Below are 21,317 nucleotides of genomic sequence, written 5' to 3'. Positions count from 1 at the left end.
ACGGCTCCTCTGTGAGGATGTGTGTTACACACCCTAAAAGTGCTTTGTGACCAATGCTGCAGAGTTAATAAAACATTACCTAGTCTTACTACTGATGTTAGAAGGAGTAACTTATAATATCGAAAGACTTGTCCATAACACAAGCTATTAGTTTTACTTAAGGCAACGCCAGTACACAAAAATAAGGGCTATGTTAACACATCGGCTGGCTTTATTGTAACCACAAAGAAACAAACAATATTTCTCAGAATCAACATATATACGTCCTTATGGTTTTATGCCTGTTGACTGAATGGAGAAGGTGATTTCTCCAAATTCTATCAAGATCCGATCCTCTGGAACACATGGAAGGAAGTTTAGTGCACTTTGTCTTTTTTGCCCAGATGCTTCTCTCACTCTTGGCTTCTTACACCTTGCAGCTGTGAATACAGTGCTTCTCTTTTAAATGATGTCTACTGGGCAGTCTTTGATCAGTCAACTAGTTTTTTATCAAGACAGATGCTTAGCTTTAGATATAGACACTCTCATTTGTGTACCTTGCTATCCTTTAGCAACTCTGGACTCTGTCATGGATAGTCTTCTGCTATTACAGTCTGGCACTAGGTTACCCTCTAGAGAAGAAGGATTGCTCAATTTTTGTGACAGACACCCTAGTTATCTAGTGAACTTGTGAAATCTGGACAAAACACTAAAGTTGTAGAGACAGTAGATATTGAGGAGGCAGCAAAAATAATCTAAATCAAAGGACATTACGACTACATGATGTAGTACTCAAGATGCGAGCTGACTACTCCATGTAGCTGTGGTCACCACACTACAAAAAAACACACAGCACCACCTGAAGCTATGCAGAGGAAAGCAGTATTACTGGACTAAAGGCATGTCATACTCTGACTCAGAGAATTTGTCAAACATGCTAGGGTGCAATTCATTAAAATAGTAACATCGTCATCTGAGCTGATTTAATTCTCCTGAATGAGAATAATCCACATCAACACTACTTTGACAGAAAGAAAATTGTGATGTGAATCACAAGAGCTTAAATAACTGACCCATTTAGAACAATTGCCTCTGGCTGAATTTGAGTCACATCCAGTTTTATGGTGTAAACATGCCTAGTAAACACAACTAATTAACAAAAAAGGGAAGGATTAATATTTCTAAGATGGTTTTCAGATGAAAACAAAGTAAAAAGAGAAAACACAGAGTTTCCAACTAAATAGCTTAAAAAAACCTCAGTTTTCAGACTACTATTGATAAAGTACAAGTAATTCTAATATTAATTAAACTCCTTAATGTCTGCTTGTTCAAGCTGAAAGGGTTCAATCCCTTTAAGTATAAGCACCCTACACATACAGAGGAACTCTGTGGACAACCACCAAGATATCGGAGCATTTTAGTGATCAGTGAAGGCTACACAAGTCCAAAGTCACAATGATTGGAAAATTGTTATGACATCAGATATAACTCTCTATCCCATTAGATAGCAGCATTCAGATCATGTTGCCCTTTAAAGGCAAACTGTCCAAATCTGCCAGTGGATCACAGCTTTTAAGGGCTACCTAAATAAAGTTCTATTTGCAGGTACACGTGGGACTACAAGGACAAGCTCTGGGCTAGTTTCTATATAGTCAAAGAAAAGACACCTCTGATTCTAGAATTTACCACAGTGCAGAATTTAAAGTTGGCTTGTGACAGGTAGCCCATCATAGCCAGGATATGGGGCAGCTAAAGTGCAGACTTAATGGTGAAAGCAAGAGCTCAACATATCATATCAGATAGGAAAGGACAGTGCTTTGCTGGGACTTTTGAAATGATCAAGTGGGTTAGCCTCTCAGCCTTAGCGATAGGACAATTGCAAAATAAAGCTCAGTGGGTAGCAAGGTTTTGCCCTGCTTTTTTCCTTTGTTACTTTGAGTTTTCTCTCTCTCTCCCTGTTTATTCCATCCATTATGTCTTAAAATAAATACTTTTTTTATACAATATACTTGGGTGCATAGTTTATGTACACAGATGTCACAATGTTATCCTCTCTAGTTACATCCTCTTGGAATATAAAGACCAAAACTGCTCAAAGTAACTGGGATACACTCTTATAGGGTGCATCATACAGATTAACATTATCCAGCCTCTCTTTACTTGCATCTGTACAGTATGTTATATAACCTTATTATCTACTAACTTTTTTACTTTTTAAAGTCTGGTTAAGAACAGAGATGAGTCTACTTAGACTAATCTAATTAAACCCCACCAATGTAATTAATTAAATATGTTTGCCTCCAATTTACAAAAGCATATATTCTTTTTCCATTATTTTTCATTTATCAAATATCCACCAACACTTGAATTTTGTTCACATCTTCCTGTAAGGATTTTGCTGAGTCAAGGATTTCATCTTACCTAATTTAGAAACTACACGTATGATCTCCAGAAAAAGAAAGACAACGTTAAAGGTGAAAACTGAGCTTGACTTCTTCAAAAGAGAGACAACTTCAGACCTAAACAATGATGTATGGACTACCTTCAACATCTGGTTGTTGCTCACATAGTGCAGAGTGTTAGAACGATTGCCCCCAGCAATGACAGGAGGATATGCCAGGAAATTAGCTCCATGGATGCGGCACTCATAGTCAAACTGAAAAAGAAACAGAAAACAGGGCTATGGAGGACATCTGATACTTTGCATAGTTATTAAGACAAACTGACACAATAAGACACAAGTCCAGACAGACAGATACTTGAAGAGACAGATTCTAACAATCTGACTCATTAAGAGGAAGTTTCAGATGATGAGATTCAGGAAGTCTTACTGGTTCAATGTTAATAGACAGAAAAAGAGACAAACACTCATTCAACAGAGCTGAGAGGTGAACACATTTATGAGATTAATCCACTGAGATACACATTGCATGTAACGGCCTCTGGGAAGGCAAGAAGGGTGCAACAGGGTCTCAGGGAGGCAGGCTGGACCTGCAATGTGTTCTGGGGCACAAGTCAGGCTCACGTTGGGCGCTGGTAAACAGGCAAGGAAAGTGATGGGCTCTGGGATACATATACTTCTGGAAAAAAGTTCAATCGCGTTTAAGAACAGACAATAGTCCAATCTGCAGATTTACAAAGTGACAGACTTACCTTGGCATACAGTAAGGATTCACTCTTCAGACTTCTAGAAGTCGTCATGGTGTTTATGAAAGCCTAAAACATAAACCTGAGCTCTGTGAGGTGTCCTAAACTTTGGTTATTTCACTTCTTCTTTGTTGTTCAGATGACATTGTGCCTCATTATAGAGAAGGAACAAGAAATAAACTCTCAAATTCTAAAAACACAAATATTCAAGGTAACATACAGTAATTAAATTGAGTTGTGGGGAACTACTTTTAATACCTGCACATGTTACTCTGTTCATGACAATGTGGATAAAATACAAATAATTTCACAGAATACTACACCCAACAATATTTTTTATGTTACTTACCCCATGTACTTTGTAAGAAAAATTCTTATAGTTATGCTTTTGTGGAGAAATTAAATATTGAAGATTCAAACTCAACAGAACCCAGTGGTGACCACTTCTGGAAAAATAATAAAATAATTCTCACAAAACTCATGCCTCATAATCCACATGTTCGTCATCCATTCGTATGGTCAAAACATGCTTGTGCATTATTTTACAAAATATTATAAGCAGTTACTGTTTTTCCTGTTGAATGTTAACAGGAAAAATGTAATTCCCACAATACTGTGCGTTTGAAATGAAGATCCACCTCTCTCCCTCATGTACTGGTCAAGAATCCTGTCTTCAGTTCAAATGTTATGTGAGAATTTTTTTTTTCTTTTTCACATACAGTATGTGTTTTTGACATCATTTGCTGTAGCCCCATTCTGGTCACAGCAGAGTTCCACTGAGTTTGAACCTTCAGTATATAATTTCTCCACAAAAGCATGAGATTAAACAGCGGACATGCTGTAAGTAACATATTAAGAAAATCATTTTTAAGTGGAGTATTCCTTTAAGCCATAGCCAAAAATATTAGCACATTTGCACTTTTTTCAAAATATGCACCAATTGTTTTAGAAAACCACTTAAATTAAAGATTATTTAGAATTTACTTATGTATTTCTTTTGTCTGCTGTGAAAGAATGCAAAAAAGTTGAAAAAAATTTCCACAAAGAAATCTTAAAATGTACTAAACAAAATTACTGGCAGTTCTAAGAAAGATCTACATTCCAAGTAAGTTATTCTCCATTCATCTGTAAGTAAACTTACCTGTGAGTAGTTGCAGTCACCTGCAATTTAAGAACCAACCAGTCTGAAACAAGATATGTTGTTTCTGATTCTGCTATTTTATTTCTGTGTTTACCACTCAAAATTTGATAAAAAGAAATAAAAGCAGAACATTTCCTCTGGAGGCAAGATAAAACAATTATAACAGAATAGACAATTACAAGACTATAAGTCCATCTTCAGAGACCTTAAAGGTCTGTGTTAACCACATATAATGTTATCAAGACATCTAAGGCCATGGCCATGGTACTGTAGCCCATCTCCCTGGACATTGACACTAGTAAAAAAAATAAGCAAAGCTTGCTGAATTTCTTTTGTGCAAGAGCCTCAAATCAACTATCAAACAGATTCAAGCCAACCTTTTACATACAACTCACTCTATTCGTCTCCAACCCTATGAAAGTGGGCTCTATAGCAGGAGACACAGGAAGACAGAGAAAAATAAGAAAGCACAGCTTAAGTTCACAAAAAACACATCTGAGCAAGCCAAAAATCATTCTAGGAGAACGTCCTGTGAACAGAGGAGACCAAATTAGAGCTTTTTGGTAAAGCAAACATTTCTAGGTTTATAGAAAACAAAATGAAAAAGAACACTACCCCTACAGCCAAACAAAGAGGAGGTTTGCTGATGTTTTGGGGGGGTTGCTTTGATCCCCCTGGAATTGACTGAATTGAGCATATAGTTGGCATCATGAAATCAGCAGATTACCAGATTACTTTGGAGCTCAATGTTGGATCCAGTGTCAGAAAGTTGGGTCTCAATGGAAGACCATGGGTCTTCCAGCAGGACAGAAACACACTTCAAAAAGGACACAAGAATGGTTAAAGACAAAAACAATAGTCTGTTCTGAAGGGGCTAGTAATGAGTTTAGATGTAAATCATATTGAATTTTGTGCAAAGATCTGAAAAGTGCAGTTGGGAGAAGACATTCTTCACATCTGGGAAATCTGGAGCAGTTTGCAAAAGAAGAGTGCTCCAAACAGTCAGTAGAGAGATGCAGGAAGCTCATTTACTGCTATAGGAAGCACCTGATTGCAGTGATTCTGCAGTGATGTGTGCTACCACATATTAAGTGTAGCATGTCAATAATTTTGTCATTGTCATTTTTTCCTGATCTGAAAGAATATATTAAGTTCTGAACTGAATAACAAATGTTTGTAATAATAATAGTAAAAAACAAATTGTTAAAACCTGGTTTCATCAGTTTCAAGCTTATTTTGCAGTAGATCAGCTTATTTTAGAGTAATTTGTGGATTATTTGAAAAAGAACTGCAAAGCTATCAATATTTATGAACACACACACACACACATACGCAGTTCAGTTGTTTTTTGGTTTTTTTTTAATCAGTCTCCTTACAGTAACACATGCGTAAAAACATACACATGCCTTTGTTATTGCCATTGTACAGTACTGAGGATATTGTACCTGTGCTGTGATTTTTCCAGCATTCTTCATAATCTCAATTTCAGCAGGGGACTTAATCACCCGGAGGCTGTGTACCAGTGACCTGACAGGTCGGACATGATTAGATGTCTTGTTCTTTGCCTCCACTAAGGAAAGCATTACATCCTGATGTAATCGTGGATGGGAGACATGATTATAGTCATACCAAAGGGTGCAGCCTTCATCTGAAACATAAAGACAGCAAAGGAACATGATAACGACATCCGCAGAAAAAGTCTGTCACTGAGGTATTGCGGTTGACTGTCCTCCTACCTTTGGTGTTTTGCACAAAGCGGGTCAGTTCATCAATAGGATAAGAATCATCTACACCTGTCAGTGCCGCTGCTCCATCTGTTCCCGAACGTGGACCATCCCAGAGTTCCCTGGTTGGGTCTCGGCGAGGTACAAAAAGCAAGGCTTTGTGAGCTGGAAGGGCAACCCCAGGTACACTTCTCAGCACAAGGGCGCAGTCCTCCTCTAGGCAGCCACTCAAGTACAGGAAGTCTGTGTTCTGATGGAAAGGGAAGGGGATGTCGTTGGTCATATATACAGTGGGGTGAGAAAGTAGGACAACAGCATGATCCGTGCTAGAACTGCCTTGAGTCTGAGCTGCCACTAAGCTCATTAGTCTATGCCGACGAAGTTCATACTCTGTTTGGCTCAACCCTGGAGTCACTTCACCTAGAGAACACAAAAAAGTTTCAGAAAACAAGCAAATGATGACACTAAGGCAAGAAGGCGGCAAAAAAGATGACTGAAATATTTTTTTTCCAAAGATTGAACAGAAAACATTATGATGGCTCCAATGTATAGGCGAACATTATACCCTGACCAATTGATACTATTTTAATTTGACCATATTCCACACTCACTAAACTCCAATGTGGAGAATGGGAGTTCATCTAAGAGCTTGCTCTGAACTTACTTCCCACCAAAGACTGTTCACAGAAATGATCCCTTTTAAAGTTATCTCAATAGACACAGTGCTGTCTAATTGTGTATTTTATGGAAAGTAAAACATAAATCTATACCAATAGAGAGTGAACAGAGAAAGAAAAGGACATGTTCATGACTCAGATTGGATAATGCTATGAATAGTTTTGATTATTTAGGTTTCAGCTGCCTATTTATTAATAAACATCCATCTAATAACCTCCACACTTAAATCACATTACCTGGTCTGAGGAGATGGGGGTGAGTGTGAGGGCTTGGTTGACCGAGATAACGTTTTGGCAGCTTCTTCTGTCTTCCTGTACATGGCTGTACATAAATCCATCTTCTGAGACATGATACACAAGCTGTATGAGGCACAGGATGAAAAATGTCAAACTTAAAACAATAAAATAGTTTGTCTCACAGGTAGTAATGTTAAGAAATCAGTTTAAGTTGGCATAAAAAGTCTCAGAATAAAGCTCTGTCCGGAAAAGACTGACAGTTTTGATAGAAATGCAAAATTTGCCTAGCTTGTCATACTTGAACTTCCCTGTGTTCTCTCTGACTTAGTAAGCATTTAGCTCTCATGCAACCTAAAATTCTACTTAGAAATACTTATTTAAAAAAAAAAAAAAAAAATAAAAAAAAAACACATATCCACAAGGCATACTGCTTAAACTTAGAGCTCTGTTTCAATAATTCACTATCACCTGTCATCAGTTAACTGAACATCTACCTGAATAAGTATATCACTGGTTATTTTTAAGGTTTGTTTGTATTAAATATAAATCCTATGCAGTACAAACAGTTCCAAAGGCATAAAACAATGCTAATGGCGAATTCCTATTGATTGAAGATGGTGGTATCTAAAGGTGTTTGCATTAAAGGGCTCTTAAAAGGTGTATCACCAATTTTTAGGAAAAGAAAAAAAAAATACACAAGGTGTCTTTAGATATCTGAATATTTTAAACTGCTACATGTAAAGTGATCATTACAACCACTCTTACTCCTTTATACTCCCAAGATGCTGGGCCAGAAAAAATGTTTTTTGTTTTAAACATGTGACACTAATAAAGTAAAAAACATAAAAAACATTGTTGTTTTTTTTCAGATGTCATAAGCTTATCTACAATGCCACCAACCAACAAAGTGGATAAGAAAAATTGTACAGCTATATAAGCATTAGTACACAATTTTAAACAAATGCTTTTTGATCAACAACTCGGAGACCAATTCTTAATAAATAAATTTGCTGCCTAACGTGATAGTGGTTTTGCCTTTTTTCAATAATACTCAGTAACGAAATTATTTCTATGTTTCTAACATAACTGAAATAGGAATGTGAACTATGGTCACAAAATCATTTCTAAATTACTTTAGGTTGCTTTAATTGTAATATTATGGTGATATTTTCAGGTTTTTTTTCTGGGAATGGATGGAAAAAAAATTTAAAATGACATTTTATGTCACTAGAAGTCATACAATCTACAAAACATAGAGCTGATCTGATGTCCATTAATGATTTAAGTCAAATTCTTCAAGAATTTTAAGCATGCATAGTGCACACAGTTGTATGAAATTAGACTTAAAACCTAAAAATACTACAGGAAAATACATTTTGCACCAGATCAGGTTTACACTGATTCAAACTTCGCCAGTTACAATGTTGACTCCAGTGTACTATAAGCTGGCCTACTCTTGGAAGATTTACTTGTTTTGCATTGTCTACCATTCAAGACAATTCATGTTGCTCTCTTCCTCTGCAGAGAGCAGGTTCCTGTTCAGCTCCATTTGAATTGTTTCTCTGGGTGAAAGACATGGTCCTTGTGTTTCGGCACACTTCCTGTGAGGCAATTTCACTGCAACTCTATCAGAGTCCACAGAATTGGTACCATATGCCTGACTGAGCACATCAAAACCAGTTGGTCTCTTGACAGCAGATCTTTTTAGAGTTTAGCAATGAAGAGTGCAACAAGGTTCAACTGTGTAAGTGCACGAGTGGTGTCAGACCATCAGAATCAAAATCTCTGAGGATTACAAAATATAATCCTTTTACCTGAACCTGCTATGAAAGCTTGACAAGATAACACTACTCAAGTAATAAAAGATAAGCTTATGTAGAAATAAGTCCCGATTTACTCCAGCACTTTATACATTTCATTAAATAATAACAAATGTCTATTTCCATGCCAAGAAAACCTTCTTTTACTCATATGTTGTGGAACACTCAGTAAAAACAGCAAAGTTACCTTATGGTGTTACAGGGAGGGCACAACAACCACCTCATTTTGCATCCCAGGGTGGAAACAATAGTGTCGACTCTGTTAAGAGTCTGCCAAATAGCACCTTGATAAAATAACTTAAAACTTTACAATAATCCACTGATAATTAGCCTACTCATTTGTTTCTGTTTAAAAGAAAAGTGTGGTTTTCATCCATTAGTGTTATTTACGGGTAAAATTTGCAGCTTTCCACAAATCATGAATGACAGTTATATATCAGAATTTTCAGAATCATGCATACATTATCATGATGTTTACAGTATCGCAAAAGAAACCAAATACCAACTTAATTGCCAATGATAATGTATCACCCCATCTTGTTTGAAATTTGTGAAGGAACTAGTGTGAGAAACAGTAGAATGTAACTCTAAAAAAAGACTTCAATTAGGATAAAAAAAGACTTCTATTAGGAATAAATACAATCACAGATAAAAAAAGAATGTAAAAGTGAGCAAGTGAGTATATCATGCAAGCCGACTGCAGATAATTCACACACAGCAGTAACTGAATAAATTACATTCACTTACTACATTGTTGATAGGCTGAGCGCTACTTTGCACTACAGCTAGCTAGCAGTTAATCAAATTATTGTAAAGAATTCATGCAAGTGCATCTTCAAACTATGATCTGAATGTGCCACATACTTGTGTGAGTCTGGAAAAATCTTGATTAAAGCTTATGTGCACAAGTGCAAAAGAACAAATAGAAGTATGTTTTATTATATACCCCGTACCAATGCAAACTTCTCAATGATTCACACTGCACTCCAGAATAAAGTAACACAGTACTACATTGTGTATGATGCATTATGATACAAGTTCATACAGTTTTTTGTTGTCTGACAGGCCAGTGTAGAAAACACCAACCCAAAGGTTTGTTGGGAGTTATAGTTACAAGACATAATTAACATATTTTCCATCTTGTTTTGAATGAATAACAATGAACTAATCAAATGATTCATACAGCTTCCTACACTGTATACCATTATTCTTGTTAATTCTTCGTGTTAAAGTAAAAATATCATAGCTTTTCTAAATTTTTTGGGTTAAGAAGCCCCCTTAATTTTCAATGTGTTAGACCTAAAATGAAAACAAGCAGTTTTCTTATAGTATGGAAATCTAAGTACAATTGGTTATATCGTGTGTTAACGTTAACATCTAACTTTTAATGGAATCAGCCACACTAAATGTAAATATTTTATTAATAAATATAACATAGGGTCATATAACATTTGAAGAAAATTGAATGTTTACAGTCCAAATACATGCAAGTTAGGTGCATTGGCGATCCTAAATTGTCCCTCATGTGTGTTTGGTGTGTGCATGTGTGTGTGTCCTGCGGTGGGCTGGCGCCATGCCCAGGATTTGTTCCTGCCTTGCGCCCTGTGCTGGCTGGGATTGGCTCCAGCAGACCCCTGTGACCCTGTGTTAGGATATACAGTAGACCCCCGCGAAGTCACGGTTCAGAGTTGGCAGCCTCAGTCATTCGTGGATTTTTCCTTAGAACCGAACTAATAATTGTTAGCGGAAACCGCAAATATCCTCCGCAATTTTTATGGCTTTTTTCATGGCAATACTGTACTGTAGAGAGAACAGGAAGCAGCTGTAAAGAAAACCGCGACTTGGGATGGTGAAAGTAGCCAATAGAATTTGAAACTGCAACTCCCAGCAATCCCTGCAGTGGCTCTGATTAGTCTTCTGCTGAGGGTGCTGGGGCTGTTGAGGTCAAAGGATGTCAGCGCAGCTTTTAAAAAGGGGGTCGGTGACCAAAAACAAAAAAAAAAAAAAGTTTTTGTAATTTGTGTTTCAAGTTCCTGTCTGTCTGCCTTCTGATGGGTTGCCTGTACTTATTCATTTTGTCCTGGATCATTTCGTGCGTCTAAATTGTCTGTCTGTGTACATGAGGACAATAAGTGGATTCATGGCCATCCAGCAAAAAAAGGAGTGCTCCTGAACCTGTCCACCCATCTTCACCATTTCAGGAACTACTGGTAGGACTATCTGTACATTCCCATTCAATGTGCGGATCTTTGGACTATCTATTTTCATCATTACATTTCATCTGTTGCCGTTTTTCATGATTTACTGTGTGTGTTTTGTTTGTGCTTTGTTATATTTAATGTGTAATCGCCGTAAGGGGAACAGGGGTGGTATTGTTGTTTTCTTATTTAATTTGTTTTCATTACATTCTTTATTTGCTGTTTGATTACCAGTTTGCTTTGTTTTGTCTCTGTTTGTGAGTGCGGGCGTTGGGTCAAGGCTGGAATCTCCACCATAAAAATAAATAAATCGCTGTCTTTTCGATTGTAGCTTCTCGCACAACGCTATGCTTACTTAAAAGCCTGAACCATACCTGTCCTTTTTGGTTGATTGCTTTGTTTCTCTCTCCTCCCCCAGACATCCTCTGCTACTATGATGTTTGTCTATTGTTTAATCGTTAACTAACTGCAGGCTGAGCACCTTTTACTTCTGAAAGAGACATGTTTGTTTGAAGTGTTTGAATAAAGTTCCTGTCTCTACAATCTCCTGTGTTTGCGTGCAATTTTGTGACCCAAGCTGCACTAAGACTAGCCTGCAAGCATCAGCGCTTACCTCTGTGTGCTTGCTTGCAGCCAGGTTAAGTGCAGTTGGCTCAGTGATTTACATCCATGGCGTCAGTTGCACTTCGTGTATATTGTTCCAGTAGTTTTTTAAATAGTTTTTACAGTTCATTAGCAGTGTGTAAAATGATCAATGTTGCAGTCATTGTGACGCTCTTTGCATGAAAAAAAATGCGTTCCATTAAAATTTCACTTTTTCTTTGTTAATTGTGATGTTTACTTAAAGTGCAGCAAAAACATATTTGCCGTCCAGGGATGCATTAACCCCCAAATATGTGGCAGTTTAATGGTTAAAGCCCCAAGATGCCGCCGAAACGAGTTGCACCGTCTAAGGCTTCTGGCAATGAAAACGGGCTTGCATGAATTACAGTACATATAGCGGTAACATCGGTATTTTACATTCTAGCACTACGGGAGACATAGCAGTACAGTATACAGTATACAGGTTTACCTTTACACTCTTTATTTTTAGGTAATGTATTAAGCTGAGTTTGAAATTAAGTTAAAGTGTTTTGGGGGCATATTTAGGTTTTAAACTATGAAAATAGGCATTTTTTTAACCACATCCAAAATTCGCGGGTGCTCTAGGAACGTAACCCCCGCAACTTTTGAGGGTGTACTGTAGCAGGTTGGAAAATGACTGACTGACTGACCGGACTATACATCCTAATGACAAAACATCTTTAGGTCAGATTATCTCAGGGCATAACGTCATAAAATAAATCGATTGCAACGAGTGCAGAATACAGCTGCTAGAATCTTAACTAGGAAAAGAAAATCCGAGCACATCTCTCCAGTTTTGATGTAACTACATTGGTTACCTGTGTCATTTAGAATTGACTTTAAAATCCTGCTTATAGTTTACAAAGCCTTAAATAATCTTGCTCCATCTTATATTTTGGAATGTCTTACACTTTACACTCCAAATCGTAACCTTAGATCTTCAAATGAGTGTCTGCTTAGAATTCCAAGAGCTAAACTTAAAAGAAGTGGTGAAGCGGCCTTCTGCTGTTATGCACCTAAAATCTGGAATAGCCTGCCAATAGGAATTCGCCAGGCTAATACAGTGGAGCACTTTAAAAAAACTGTTTTTTAAAAAACTGCTGAAAACACATTACTTTACCATGGCTTTCTCATAGCTTCATCTTAGTTTAATCCTGATGCTCTGTATATTCAATTAATTATCATTATTATTCATGGTATTCATATTCAAAATCCGTACTAACCCCTACTTTCTCTTCTGTTCTTTTTCCGGTTTTCTGGGGTGGCGACCTGCACCACCACCACCTGATCAAAGCACCGTGATGTCTCTACATTGATGGATTAAAGGTCAAAAGTCCACATCACCGTCATCATGAGAACCCTGAATACAAAGAGGACTGATCATTTATGTGAGGTGGAATGCCTACAAGGGGCTGGGCGGTCTCATGGCCTGGAACCCCTGCAGATTTTTTTTTTTTCCAGCTGTCTGGAGTTTTTTTTGTTTTTTTTGGCCTCCCTGGCCATCGGACCTTAATTTTATTCTATGTTAATTAGTGTTTCCTTATTTTAATTCTTATTTATTTTGTCTTTTTTCTCTTTCTTCATCATGTAAAGCACTTTGAGCTGCATTATTTGTATGAAAATGTGCTATATAAATAAATGTTGTTGTTGTTTAGGAAGAAATGGCAAAATAATTACAGAATTGATAAGTACATACATATACAAATTAGACTACTTTTATTTATAAGGAATCAGGGAAAACAATTAATAAAGATTACTATCAGTAAAATCAAGAGTCTTGCATGGGTATATTTTCAAATAACCACACAACTGCAATGATAAAATTGCAGCTGAACCACAGCCTACAAATAGGGTAGGTGTGAAATAAATCATTTTTATGTTTCTATCTCTTTTTCTACATACATCACCTTTTTCATAATGTAAATGGGGCAAAGTTACATCTGTTTTTCTCTAGCTTAGTGATGGGCGCCCATTGCGGCTGCAGGCTTTTATTCCAACCAGTTTCACAGCAAGTGACTCACAATCATTTCATCTCTTATTGATCTCATTGTTTAATTTGCTGTTTGTTTTTTTTTTCCTTCTTCTTTGATTGGGCATTTTGTCAAATGCAGTACTGTGACATTTATATTTAAAGGATATTTAGAAATATCTTCATTTTACCACATTTTTAAATAGCTTAATTCTTTTTCCCCAATTATTTCATCTTCTTTTTACTTGGAATTTGATTCCTTAATTGTAATTCAACATTGCCAATTAACAACGAGCAGGGGAGACACGAAGGCACACAACACTAAAAGGGTACAGCTACTTATAGCTAGCACATGTATTAATACATAACGACATAAAAACCAGAAGAAAAGGAAAACCGTGGTAAATGGAAGAAAATGTTAATAACCAAAGATTAAAAAACAAAAAAACACTTGACTATCCCCAAATAACATACATACAGTAAATGCTTGGCAACATTTCAATAAATAATTTCACAAACTCAGTTTGTAATCAGCATACTGCAGGAAGAGTGAGAGCAATGGCTTTCCACCTTGAGCTTTTACCAGTTCCTTGGTTGAAACAAAAATGTGTGATAGGATTACAAATTAATTTTTGAAATATTGTTAAGCATTGCTTTGATTGAAATATATTTTCAGTTTTTTGTAATGAATGGAAAAATTGTTAAAAAGCATGTTTTATGTCATTAGATTACATTCAAAATACAAAATATGCAGCTGAGACGATGCCCATTAATTATATAACACAAATTCTATAATTTGCTTACAACATACATTTATGAAGAGTGTTGTGAGGGTGCAGCACAGTGCAGACAGCTGTAAGATATTACACTTAATACCTAAACGCACTGCAGGAATACACTATGCACAAGGTCAAGTTTACAACTTCACCAGTTACAATGCTGCTTTCAATGCTAAAGGTCAGTCAGTCAGGCATTATCCAACCTGCTATATCCTACCATAAGGTCACGGGGGTCTGCTGGAGCCAATCCCTGCCAACACTGGGCGCAAGGCGGGAACAAATCCCGGGCAGGGCGCCAGCCCACCGCAGATGCTAAAGGTTCTTTCTATATTAAGAGTAGTACAAGACATTTTAGAGTTCTCAGTATATCCTGACCCACTACTGAAAGATTGACCTCTTGCATTTTCTACCATTCAAGAGGACTGTGTTGTGCTGCAGCCCACCTGGACGAAATCTGACCCATAGCTGTGAAAATAAAACCAAAACTGAATCATGGACTGCAAATAAATGGTCATTGATTCCACAATTCAAACATACAGTGGAACCTCGGTTCACGACCATAATTCGTTCTAAAACTCTGGTCATAAACCGATTTGGTCGCGAACCGAAGCAATTTCCCCCATAGGATTGTATGTAAATACAATTAATCCATTCCAGACCATACGAACTGTATGTAAATATATATTTGTTTTAAGTTTCTAAGCACAAATATAGTTAATGAAACCATAGAATGCACAACGTAATAGTAAACTAAATGTAAAAACATTGAACAACACTGAGAAAACCTTGAACAAAAGAGAAAACTAACACTGGAAGAGTTCGCACTATACTGTAGCCTTATGACCCGATCGCTGTAAACACTCTTTTTAAATGAGTTTTAAGCACAGGGGAAAAAAAGGAACATTTGAACAAATCTGAACTTTATTTAAAAACCAACCATAAACCACCAAGAAAGTAACATTGTAGGAGTTCACACTAATAGCCTTACAACCCGATCACTGTGTAAACTTTTTTTTAATGACTTTTAAGCACAGGGAAAAAAATGAACATTTGAAAAATCAGAAATTTAATAAACAACCAAGAAAAGTAACATTGCAACAATTCACGCTACGAACCGAAAAATGAACATTTGAAAAATCCGTAATACAAAAACTAACCATAAACCACCAAGAAAACTAACCTTGCATGAGTCGAGTTCTGGCATGAAGTGAGGAGGAACTGGGTGGAGAACAATCTGGTCTCGTCGCAGTTGAAGACTTGTTGCGGGATGTAGCCTTCATCCTCCACTAATATTGTGAAATTTTTCACGAATTCTTTCGCAGCTTCAGCGTCATAACTAGCAGCCTCTCCATGCCTTACCACACTATGAATGCCACATCTCTTGCGAAACCTTTCAAACCATCCTCTACTGGCTTTAAATTCCTCACTTTCACCACTCGTAGAAGGATAGTTTTGCAGCAAATCGCCATGAATCTTCCTGGCTTTCTCGCATAACATCTCCTCGCTTGCGCTATCCCCTGCAAGTTGCTTCTTGTTCAGCCATACTAGCAACAGTTTTTCCACCTCTTCCAGCACTTGAGGCCTCTGCCTGGTTAATGCTGTAACTCCTTTTTGCAACATCAGCTGCTTTAATAGATTCTTTCTGCTTTAGAATAGTCAAAATCTTAGATTTTGACTTCTTGTACAGTACTCGGCGGCAAGATCAGTAACACAAACGCCACACTCATACTTTTCAATAATTTCTTTCTTTACTTAGATTTCAATTTTCTTCAAAACTTTCTTCTCACCACTCTTCACTTGCTTAGAAGCCATGGTTAACTGCAACAGCACAATAAATACTGTAGAGCACAAAGAGTTCACAGGTAAAGCACGCACGTCTGACTGAGAACAATGAACAGGGAGAGGCTGAACACGTGCTTAAATACAGTAATCGGCGCGTACGAACCGGAAGGGAAATGAAACAGAGCACAAAGAGTTCGCAGCGAAAGCACGCACGCACGTGCAAGCATGCACGTCTGACCGAGAACAATGCAACACGTGCGGAAATCATCGGCGCACACAAATCGAAAGGGAAACTGGCTTGTTTGTGTACCGAGTGTGTGGTCATGTTCGCCGAACTTTTGCCTCGGTTCTTTTTGGTCGTAAACCGATTTGTACGTGTACCGAGACGTTCATGAACCGAGGTTCCACTGTACCTGTGACCCAACCCAAACCTGCATGTATATTGTAAGAGATGATTACAGGAGGTCAAAACATCCATTTATAAATTTGTGTTCAATTGAAATCATAATATAAAGTTAGGATTAGCAACATATTTAAAGGTGTGCCACAGTAAACACCATTAACATTACAACCACACTACATCAACCTTCATGTAGATGGACGAGTGACACCAGAAACAGTAACCCTCCGTCTCTGTATTAGAATGGAAATGACAATGGAGGCAGTTTATGAAGCTCTAAGAATTTTATACTTAAACACTGACATTCCTTTTTTGGTTGCTGTTGGTGTCAAAACTGTCACTTGTCTATTTGAGTACAACGTATATATTTACAGAGTTGACACTAATTCCCTAGTGTAATTCACTAATTCTCTTGTGCACACACACATACACACACACACACACTTCCTCTTGCCATAATCTAACAAACTTTATTTACAAATAAATCATCTCCCCCCCCCCCACCCCATATTAAATGCAAAAAACAAGATAGGACTGGATGGTTTTAATTATGAGATTCTATGTTGTGATAGACAGATGACATGAATTTTCAGTGGTTATAAGATATCCACATTGAAGGTGTACACTAGGCTGACATCAGACATGAGGGTACAGTAAAAGTAACAGAAAAATATATGAAAATAAATTAAAATTAACATTGGGTTAAAATATTTGTGAATGGAAGCTGTATTGTATTACCTGTTGATCTATTTTGTGGGTATCTCAAACAATCAATCACTTTTTTGTGATGCTATTTTTCAGTATTCTCACACTTCTGAGTTAACTCAAACTGGATTTGAATTCATTTAAGTTTCTCTGTTGCTAATTTTGTCTTTGCAACATCAAGTCACATATGTTTCAGTAATAATGATGGGAGTGCTATGTCAAATACTTGAGTATGCTTACTATTGAAGAAGAATTTAGAGCTTTTCTTTTCCTCACCACCAGCTCAATATTAGACAAGTGAAATCAACAATCCACTCTTTTCTGGAAGTTTATATGAAAATGACTGCATCATTTTACACTGCAATTTTCTAAAGCGCCCAAATAAAACAATAATGTTTGCTATTAAAAGACAGAAAATTTCTAAATTACACATGCTTATCTGCATTTCAGATGCTGGAGAGATTCCAGGATCTTGTAGCAGAAAAAAGTTGATCCAAAATTATTACTTTACATACATATGCTGCCCTAAATGTTAACGTAATCCGACCAAAAAAATCCCAAAAATTGGTCCACCATCAGCACCCAATATACATAATGTTGTTTATTAGGCGAAACGTCAAACCTTTATTCGAAAATCAAGCAAGTCAAATGCCTTGTAAAGCACAGCTGGTACCGTGAACCTTGGTTGGAATGCAGATCAGAATTTGTGGACTAAGAAATAGACAAAGTGAATAACTAAAATAAAGTTGTTTATTAGTAAAGTCTATAATTCAAATGAGTAAATGAGGATAAAAATAGAGGTGTCACTCACAAAAAGGCAACATGTCAAAAACTACACAAAGTGCAGAGCACAAAAAAGGCACAGAATATCAAAAAAGAAATAACAACACACTTTAAATCAAAATCCAAATATCTAAGCAAAAAAAAACAAAGTCAAAAACATGATCATTAAAATAATAGGCTCAAAGGGAGTAGCTCAAAATGGTGGCTTTTACAGAAATATGAAGGCACACAATACTAGAACAACCCACCATCTGAGCTCTCCTCTATTTATTTCCTCCTGCCCCTCTTATGATTTATCATGTGACTGTTAAGTACTTAGGGTTGCATAGCAACAGTCACTGACAGGATGGTCCTGGGGAAAACAGCAGGAAATGCAATGGCTTGTTTAATACATTACCTTTGTATATCTATTTAATTTTAAATCAAAATGCTTTTTGTTTTCCCAAAACTGCCCACGTCATATTATTGTGGATGTATGAGTAAGTATACCCTACAGTTTATTGGCTTGCATGAGGGTTGGTTACTGCTTTTTACTACTGCAGTTTATTTTAACTGGCTCCCTACCAGCCTGAAATGAAGTTTAGTGTTAAATGAACACTTAATTTATGATAAGTGTATCAAAATAGAAAAGCATACCGAAACACATTAAAACTAATTTAATGCTGCAACTTAATCACGTCCACAGCTAGTAAGGAATCTGTTAACTGCATGCTAATGCATTTTCCCTTTGAGGCTTTTTAAATTTGTGCACTGGCATTTGCTTATGCAGTTTCTTTTTGCTGCTACACTCACATCTGTGTATGTTTCCCTCCGATGGATTGTATGCTCCTCTTTTACAGTTAGTCTTCAACTTGTTTTTGCGCATTTCAGTACATTATGGAATGTTGGAATGTTAATTGGACTCCCATTTTTTTTTTAAGGAACAGTTCTTCTTTACTCAAAAAACTTGTTCTAAAATGTACAGATAAACATGGATGAAGGCAACATAGTGCCTCAGTGTTTGGCACCACAGTCTTATAGTTAGCTCCACATGATATCTGTCTATGTAGACTCAGCACATTCTACCAGTCTCCTAGCTATTTTTCTCTGGACAGTCCAGTTTTTCTCTAAAGATGTGCAGGGTAGGTTAATTTTCCATTCTAATTTTGCCTTATGCAGGTGTGTACCTGAATGAGTCTGTGGCCTACAATGGACTTGTGCCCTGTCCCTGGTTTGTTCATGAACTGTGCCACAGGCTTCTGAGAGAAGATGGGGCCTCCCCCAAGATCTCCAAAGTAGACCATGACAGTCTGAGAATGTTATACTGTCTTTCGGGATAAGGAAGTACAAAAAAAAAATTAGACAGCACATGCTCATTTACTGATAGGATTAGTTCAGGAACTTGAGAATTACATGTATAAATGTGTGAATTAAAGTAAATTAGTTTTTCAAAAATAAAAAACAGCATTTGTTTCTTACAAAGCTTTTTTGGAATGTTATCAATTTAATATGACTGTGCATGCAACATTCACTCATTTACTACTATACATACTTAATATTGTCAAGTATTTTACCACATCCCGCAAAGAGTGCCTTCAACCAGAAATTGGACATCAATTTTGGTATCTTTCTGCATTACTCTTAAGCACAATTCCTTTTTTGATTCTCCTAAATTAACTTTTATTGTGATTTATCTGAAAGGTTTGAAGATTACCTATCTACAGCTCCATGTATGAATGTATTATCAAGAAGCTTGGAATAAAACAAAGCACATTTTGATATACATTTTTGTCATCTGCGGCCTCATGCATAACGCCGTGCGTAGAATTCACAATATAACATGACATAAGCACAAAAGCGGAAACGTGCTTGCACACAAAAAAATCCAGATGCAAAAATCTGTGCGAACGCCAACTTCCACATTCTTCCGCTCCATAAATCCCGGTCAGCGTAAAAAGTAACGCACGTGCATGCGCGTGCTGTCCCGCCCCAACTCCTCCCAGAATTACGCCTCTTTAAATATGCAAATCATATAAATAGCCCTTAAAGCTCAGCCTTCTATAAAAAGATAATGGCAAAAGCAAGAGGGAAAATATAAGAATTTCAGCGAATACCAAGTGGAGGCAAAGAAAAACATACTATTTGTTGGTTTAAACAGTGGTATAAATAACTAAAGGAAGTTGATCAAGTGACATAGCGTGTCGGAGAAACTCAAAAGTTCAAGTTCACAAAGTCGCACAGTGCCGAAATAAAAAAAGAAACTATCACATATCAAAGTCACCGTGAAAAGGCGAGTCGTAGCCCACCGTCTGAGTGTCACATGAAAGCTTATTAAGGTAAAGAGAAAAAAAAAAAAAGGCACACAGTGGGGAAAAAAACACGAAATGTCAACTTTAATCTCTAAATATCCACTTTAATCACGGAGTTTATTTTGTCATTAAAGTAGATCATCATAAACTTCATCTTAAAATCATTTAATTTACTAGTTTCTCAATCCCATCGTAATTAAAGTAGCACGTTAAATGCTCTGTTTTATATTTGATCTTCTATGTGCTCTATGTGTGTGAATCACTACGTGCTTCCGGGCTTTCTCTTCCTCCGACAGGACACAGAACCCATTACATTCGTGATATTACAGCTCTACGAATACTTAAAAAACTGAGATGTATACGTGATATAATTTTCATGATGATAGGAGTTAAAGCATGTTATTAAACATGGGAACACGGTGGCGCAGTGATTGTTCATGTCTCATGCAAGATGCTTGCTGCGCCATGCGCGACCTTCGATGAAATAATTTATTGCAGCAGTACTGTGTCTTTCAAATATACTAACCTCCAATTCCTGTCCTTCCTTTTCTTTCTGCAAATACCCAATCGCCACACAATCAGCTCTGTAATAGACGTTAAGTCATCTGTAAGTTTAGAACGCCGATTCTTCAAAACTTTTAAGGAACATCAAAATCTCTTCGTAGTACGTGTTTAATTATTCTATCTATCTATCCAGTGTCACGTCAGCACCAGCAAGAATACAGCGCAAGGCAGGAACAATCCGCAAACGGAGTGCCAGCGGCTCGCTAGCGCTGCAGCACTGTGTAGTTAAAATTTTATCTGTATAATATAATAAACATATTTTGCTGCATTTATCTTAAAAATGATATCGTCATCATATGTAAATACGCGATTTATAAAGTGGCTCAGGTTGTGTAATATTATAACTGTATCGCAAGTTTACAGTGAGGTAATTGTACTTATAGGTACTTGATGGACTGATTGAATGCGTCTAGAGTTCTTGGGATGAAACGGTTTCTGAACTGCGAGGCCAGTACAGGAAAGGCTCTGAAGCGTTTGCCGTATGAGAGCAGTTCAATAGA

General features: G+C 37.0%; 1 protein-coding gene across 1 annotated transcript in view; it reads right to left on the bottom strand.

Annotated features, from left to right (window-relative positions):
- The window catches only part of xpnpep3 (X-prolyl aminopeptidase 3, mitochondrial), a 69,196-nt gene that overhangs the window by 22,514 nt on the left and 25,365 nt on the right, over positions 1-21,317 (bottom strand). Inside the window, exons 2-6 of the mRNA XM_028815170.2 lie at positions 6,906-7,028; positions 6,004-6,411; positions 5,713-5,915; positions 3,133-3,195; positions 2,522-2,635 (exon numbers count right to left, since the gene is read on the bottom strand). Coding sequence (XP_028671003.1) covers positions 2,522-2,635; positions 3,133-3,195; positions 5,713-5,915; positions 6,004-6,411; positions 6,906-7,028 — 911 coding nt within the window. The remainder of the gene's footprint in view (positions 1-2,521; positions 2,636-3,132; positions 3,196-5,712; positions 5,916-6,003; positions 6,412-6,905; positions 7,029-21,317) is intronic.

This window comes from Erpetoichthys calabaricus, chromosome 12 (genome assembly GCF_900747795.2).
Source record: "Erpetoichthys calabaricus chromosome 12, fErpCal1.3, whole genome shotgun sequence".
In the NCBI taxonomy this organism is placed as follows: Eukaryota; Metazoa; Chordata; class Cladistia; order Polypteriformes; family Polypteridae; genus Erpetoichthys; species Erpetoichthys calabaricus.
Note: the sequence above shows the minus strand (reverse complement) of the source record. Positions and strands in the feature narration are given on the sequence as shown.